Raw genomic sequence first — 7,202 nt, 5'->3', positions numbered from 1 at the left:
AAAGCTTATAAAGTGTCAGACATTGATCTCAATATTCTCATTAATCGAAGCTTAAGTTTATTGGTATAGTTTAATCGAGTATTTGACGTATAGATTGTGCATCCAAAAAAAAAGAAAATTTGGGTTTCGATAAGTCTTAGATTGATCTTATTATACTTTTAAATTTTAGGGTCTAAACAGAGAATATAAAGAAGCAAGGTGAAGGGGCTGGACAAAAATGAGGTAATGACAACACATAGCAGCTAAGGAGGAGAGAAAGAATCCTCCAACAAGTAATGAATAAGCTAACAAGTATATCTCCCTCTAGTAAGTTAAATGACTAAATCAACTCAAGGCTAGATAAAAGGGCTTGCGATTCGCCAACAAAAACACTACGTACATTGGAGGAACACACATATAAACGGGCCACTTGGTGTCCGACTAGTCACGACATAGTAGAACCATGCATGCCTCATTTACTTTAATATACCGAAGCCGTTGTGGCCTGGCCGCCAAGGACCGTTGGAAAGTTGGGTATTAATGAGAATATTGTCACTAATGGGGTCAGTGCCAACCCACATTAATCTACTCATCTTTGAGCATATGCTTAGACTTGAGGGCAGATGCAAGCAAGTATGCAACATGCAATGAAGGATGGCTCATGGCTGGGTCAGAGCTATCTACCATTCGAAAATCTGAAATCGCTCGTCCATTGGCTCTGATGTGTTCCGCCTTTCACGGCATTAAGGGTTATTTCTCCACGTGTTCGCTCCTTATTGGTTATTTGGCCAGATTCGCTCACTTTTTATTCGCATTTAGCATCATGAAAGTGAAAAAGAAAGAATGCTTAATAAGCTACCATTCTATGCTCTATTCCCCTTCCCCCAACTGCTCACGAACGTTTGGTGGCAACCACGTGACGGTGTCCCAACTAAAATTGGCTGAAAGGTTGCAATTGCCTGCTCTCTATTTAAACACTAATACTCAACGGCAACAAAATTGTACCAAACCCAAAGCAAATCAAGCAACACACACACACACTTCGAGCAAAATAACATTGAGCCTTTGCAACTCTCAACTCTCAACTCTTTTAAGCACTTGTCAATTTCTGCGAAAATTAAAGCATGGTCGCCGAGCGAGGTACCGTGTGTGTGACCGGTGCAGCTGGTTTCGTGGGGTCATGGCTCGTCATGAGACTACTGGAAGAGGGATACACCGTCAGGGCTACCGTGCGCGATCCTGGTTGTACTTCTATGCTATATCGCTATGTTCTCAACAATTAATCAAATATTCGTTTTTTGCTTTCGCTCTCTCTATTTATTTGTTGATGTTGATGATTTCCATTTTCCGGCGATTATTTAATTTACAGGCAACCCCAAAAAGGTGAAGCACTTGCTGGACTTGCCCAAAGCAAGTACGCACTTGACGTTATGGAAGGCCGACCTTGTCGACGACGGAAGCTTCGATGAAGCCATCCAAGGATGCAGCGGTGTATTCCATGTTGCCACGCCTATGGATTTTGAATCCAAGGATCCTGAGGTGAGTACTGATGATACTCTCTCACTCTCAACCCAACGGGCGTTTTGCCAACGCTCTTGACGTTCCAATTTCCAACAACTAAGGGCTTGTTTGGCATCGATGCCATTGCTCCTAAAAACAGCAACACATCAGTGTTATGTCAGAAAAAACGGTGTGCCAGGAAATGCTTATTTATCTAGAACCATTTTCCATAAAAAATGGTGTTCTAAGTCATGCCTTAAAAATAGAGAATGTGTGACTTAGAATAATGCTGAATTTAGCATTTTTTGGAGCTGTAGTTCATTGCTGCCAATAGGGACATGAGATGGCAATGACAGGGACATGATGTGAAATTAGATAATAAGTACCAGTGCTGAAAATGTTTCCGATCCACACATCACAGCACTGTTATCTAAAAAATGATACTGTATCTACAGCATGATGCCAAACATGTGTTAAAACGCCAATTGTTTTTTGAAAACACTGTCCTTTCTTCAAGAAAGGAGCCAAGCTAAAAAGCTAGTTCTTTGGATTTTGCTCCCAGGAGCACCAAACTTGTCATAATCAGACCTTAGCTGCTCAGTCCTTTTTTTTAGGGAAAAGTACAGATACACACTATTCAGAATTGTGAATTCCAGCCCCCCCCCCCCTCCCCTACTACTAGTCCTCTCCCTTATAAACCACGTCCTGCCCGTAAATTTAACATCAATTCACCGTCATGATGCATTCCCCCTTTTGGGCTATAAAATTCTGATCTGAGCTGATTGGTCATTCTCCCTTTTTTTTTTTAACTGCTTCTTCTTGATAGAAGCGTTAAGCGTGAGGCACTTTGATCGTTGTTTTAAATATAATAAAGTTGTTGTCATTTGGCAAAGTTTTTTTCTTAACTAACAACTTTAGTTTATTAGTTTTCTAGAAATAAACCCAATCGATTGAGGAAAGACGATTCTATCTACTGTGTCTGATGAGGAAAAGTTTTCACTCCGAGTATTAGAGTTGTTTTGGCCAAAGACGTTTGCGTCCTGAATTAAACCACTAGTCCTCTCCCTTATAAACCACGTCCTGCCCGTAAATTTAACATCAATTCACCGTCATGATGCATTCCCCCTTTTGGGCTATAAAATTCTGATCTGAGCTGATTGGTCATTCTCCCTTTTTTTTTTTAACTGCTTCTTGATAGAAGCGTTAAGCGTGAGGCACTTTGATCGTTGTTTTAAATATAATAAAGTTGTTGTCATTTGGCAAAGTTTTTTTCTTAACTAACAACTTTAGTTTATTAGTTTTCTAGAAATAAACCCAATCGATTGAGGAAAGACGATTCTATCTACTGTGTCTGATGAGGAAAAGTTTTCACTCCGAGTATTAGAGTTGTTTTGGCCAAAGACGTTTGCGTCCTGAATTAGATGAAATGATTTCTTGGTGGGGGATAGTATGATAGCAAATTTGAACTAATGAAACCTTCCTTCTCTAGATTTTCTCCTCACACCGAGCGGAGTCTGGGATCACTGGATCAAGCACCACGTCGCTTCATTCGTTTGGAACGATGTGAAGTATCACCATACGCATCAAATCATTAGAAAACGAGATACCAATAAAAAGCAGCTCAAATAAATAGCACCGGAAATAGCTGGTCAGGGGGCCTTGGCCTTGGGGCATCACTTATTAATTTTATTATGTTTTTTGGATAAGAAGGGAAAACGACCTTGGGGCTTGGGTTAGGGCATTATTAATTATTCTTGCATACCTAAAAATCAAAGCCCTCGGAATGTCATTATTTCTTTTCATGCTACTCAGTATTTGGTTTTTTCATTTAAACGCTCATATTTATGATAATCTTTTTTTATTGGGCCACGTACATATCCATGACTTTTTTAATCCTCAAAATCTGATCATTTCGCGTTTTGAAAAACATTATGTCGGTCTTTTGTTACCTCTAGGATGGCCAACTTGCAGCTGATAGAAGCTATTCTTTAATTGCCAATTGAAACCCAAAACAAATGAGGATTGAGGAACTCTCTCCATATCAACAGTCTTTTTTTTTTTTTTTTTTGCGTTTTCGATTTAATTATTAAAAAGTTGGGTGCCAAAGTCGCTAGAAAAGAGTGAGGAAGACTAGAAGAGAGAGAGAGAAAAGAACACAGTGCCAAGAGAAGAAGAAAAAATTAAGGGAGAAAAGCAAATGGATCAGATTTTTATTTTCTTGTTTGCATGGCGGTCCGGACATGATACCCATCTCTTTTTTCTTTGTTTTTTACTTCATAGGGCTACGTAACAGGGGTAGTCCATCCAAACTCATAACCCCTCAGTCCTGGTGCGGGTGGGATATGATCCTCAGTCTTGGCTGCAATTAGAAACCTTACCAATCAACCAGTTGGAACCTTGTGTCCAGACTTGAAATTAGAGCATTGCATGTTAACTAGTTGAGTGGGAACTTGAATTTCATCCTCACACCACTCTTGGTCTTTTTCAGTCATGTATTAGGAATATCTCTCTACTTGTATACTTTTTATTTATGGGACTATAAGGACAGTGTGAAAACAGTTTTGTGAGGATGAAATCCCAATTAATTAATTGAGAGGTACATTCCAAAAAAAAAAAGAGAAAATAGAGAATGTATGGAAATGGAGAGAGAAAATGTGAGGGTCCTGGGGAGTTTACATCAGCACCTCACAGCACATCCCGACCTTGTATTGAGAATATCACCTGATGATATCTCATCATCTCCTATACTTATCATTGGGAGATATTCCCAATACAAGGTCGGGATGTGCTGTGGGGCATTGTGAGGCGCTGATGTGAATTCGTGATGAGGAGAGAGAAAAGTAAATGTCTTAACTTTTTTTTTTTTTGTTATTTCAGGTTTATGTGGAAAAACAGCATGTTATCCCTTATACAAATTATAAATATCATAAATCTTAAGCCTTGAGGTGGAAGGTTCCTTGAGAGATTAATGTTTAGATGTATTTCCCAAGTTAAAATTTAGTTTGCAGTAAGTTTTTTAGAAGGCCCTTGAAGGAAAAAAGTTAACAGTCAGTTTAGGGAATAGAGCGCCTCCTTGATTCATTATCATTTTCTTTTATGCTTGGATTCTTATTATTTCAGAGGAGTTCTAGTAGAAAAAAAAACAGATTTATGCAACTCATAGAATTCAAAAATGGATTGTGTCGAAATAGTATTCTCATTTTCTGGGGTTGAAAACTCACCACTTGCTTGGAGATGTCTAACGGATTGGCTTGGTTGGATTTGGTTTTGCAGAATGAAGTGATAAAGCCATGTATCGAGGGTGTACTGAACATAATGAGATCATGCGCCAAGGCAAAAACTGTTAGGAGGGTTGTATTCACATCCTCTGCAGGAACTGTAAACGTTCAAGAACACCAACAGCCCGAGTATGATGAAAGCTCATGGAGTGATGTCGACTTTTGCAGGAGAACCAAAATGACTGGATGGGTTAGCTTCTCATTTCCCCTTCTTATAAGAAAAAAACATTCTAATTCAATATATGGTCCCTGTCCCTATACCCACCAATTTCTATTTCTAAAAAGAAAAGAGAAAAAAAAAAAAAAGGCGAAGCTCATAACTTGACTCTAGACGGGTGGCATTTTGGTTAGGTACTTGGGTGTAGATGGTTTGGTATGATCCACCTATACCTACTCTAAATCAATCCAATTCAAACCAATCCATGCCGACCCACTTCACTTTACCTTCCTAAATGGGTCTTCAGGTGAAATTGGGAATGTGGGATACCCAATTTAAAGAATTTATGCATCATTGGGCCCATTCAAATCCTCAACCTGAGCCTATCCAAATGGTATATATACGCCCCTCATGCATTATGTTGCCGACCCACTTAACTTTACCTTCCTAAATGGGTTTTCGGGTGAAATTGGGAATGTGGGATACCCAATTTAAAGAATTTATGCATCATTGGGCCCATTCAAATCCTCAACCTGAGCCTATCCAAATGGTATATATACGCCCCTCATGCATTATGTTGGTTGGGTCAAAGACTACCTGCCCCCACTTTATAGCTCGCTACAACTTACAAGCCACCTACCTCCCTCGCTGTTCTCATCTTCTTCTTAGTCTGTGTTTGGTTTGAAAAAAAAGATAAGAAAAGCCCCACTTGTTGTATTATCGGGGGGTTCGCAAAAACACTGCATTGCCATGTATTTTTAATTTATTTGAGAAATAGGACAAAATCACAAAACAGAGACCTCAGTAAAATGGATCAGAACTTAAGTTAAAGGCCATCTCCTTTTTGTTTGTTTTTTGAAGAACCCATCTTTTGGCCAAATTCGTTATTGGAACAGTTGCATTATTTTGTAGACTTGGCAACTAAACTCTTTGGTATTGTGTCTTCAGATGTACTTTGTCTCCAAATCACTGGCGGAGAAAGCAGCCTGGGAATTTGCAGAGCAAAACAATATAGATTTTATCAGCATCATACCAACGCTTGTAGTTGGGCCTTTTATCATGTCGTCGATGCCACCAAGCATGATAACTGCACTTGCCCTCATCACTGGTAATTAAATTAATTAATGCTAATCGACCTTTTCACCACAAAGTATACTCGATATCCTTGTCAATTCATTAATTCAACTCCACTATTATAGTAACTAACTGAATTAATGTGCATTCATTCAGGAACCGAATCTCACTACTCAATTCTAAAGCAAGTTCAATTCGTGCACTTGGATGACCTTTGCAACGCTCACATTTACTTGTTTGAGCACCCAGAAGCCAAAGGAAGATACATTTGCTCGTCTGACCAGGCCACCATCTATAGCCTAGCAAATATGTTAAAAGAGAAATTTCCCGAATATAACATCCCCACCAAGTAAGCCTAGCTTCATCCCCATCAACTCATTATATATAGATACAACCCATAAAATTATACATATATGCAGTAGATTAGATCTAGTAATAATTAGAAATTAATGGCGATCATCAATTACAGGTTCGAGGGCATAGATGAAAGTTTGGAAGCCGTCCGCTTCTCGTCGGAAAAGATTAGAAGCTTAGGGTTCGAGTTCAAGTATAGCGTGGAGGACATGTACGTTGGGGCCGTAAAATGTGCGAGAGAGAAGGGATTGATCCCGCTTTCCACCGCCGCGGAACCACTTGTCAATGAAAATGCAAAAGAGGTACTAGTACAAGGGGAAACTCAAGCCATTGAAATCATTAATTGAGATTGATGAAAATTAAAGGATGATGCTGATGCTGCTGCTGCTGCTTATCGTGGTTGTTTTACTTGGGATTTTATGTCAGTTCCATCATATATCTCAAGACTCAAGTTGGGTGGTTGTTTCAGGTTGTCATATGTCAACTTTTTTTTTTTTTTCCTTTCGGTGTTTCTTTGCTTAACAACTTTGTTATGTATCAGAAATAATAAGTGCTAGCTTGGCTTTTAACTAAGATGAATTATGATATGCGCATCAAATTAAAATGATGATGATCATCATAATATAATATATATATATATATATATATATATATATATATATATATATAAACTCTTGGTTGAATTCTTAAATAATTTTAAATGCATTGGACTCAAGTTTAAAGAAACACCTGTGAGTACGATGATCATGGCTTAAAGAAGAAGAATAAGAAAAAGGAAAAGCCTCTATGATTATTTAACAACCTGTCAACACTCAGCAGTAAGGCTGCAACTTAGCCCTGATTGGCCTGAATCCAACGCA

General features: G+C 38.7%; 1 protein-coding gene across 1 annotated transcript; it reads left to right on the top strand.

Annotated features, from left to right (window-relative positions):
* Window positions 1-881: 881 nt before the first annotated feature.
* On the top strand, window positions 882-6,915 carry LOC104601829 (dihydroflavonol 4-reductase-like). The gene is made up of 6 exons (XM_010265311.3): window positions 882-1,221; window positions 1,349-1,518; window positions 4,753-4,947; window positions 5,863-6,022; window positions 6,145-6,337; window positions 6,458-6,915. The coding sequence occupies exons 1-6, from the start codon at window positions 1,104-1,106 to the stop codon at window positions 6,687-6,689; spliced, it is 1,068 nt and encodes a 355-aa protein (XP_010263613.2). The 5' UTR covers window positions 882-1,103; the 3' UTR covers window positions 6,690-6,915.
* Window positions 6,916-7,202: the final 287 nt, after the last annotated feature.

The sequence above is a fragment of the Nelumbo nucifera genome, chromosome 1 (genome assembly GCF_055504915.1).
Source record: "Nelumbo nucifera cultivar China Antique chromosome 1, China Antique-T2T, whole genome shotgun sequence".
Lineage (NCBI taxonomy): Eukaryota > Viridiplantae > Streptophyta > Magnoliopsida > Proteales > Nelumbonaceae > Nelumbo > Nelumbo nucifera.
Note: the sequence above shows the minus strand (reverse complement) of the source record. Positions and strands in the feature narration are given on the sequence as shown.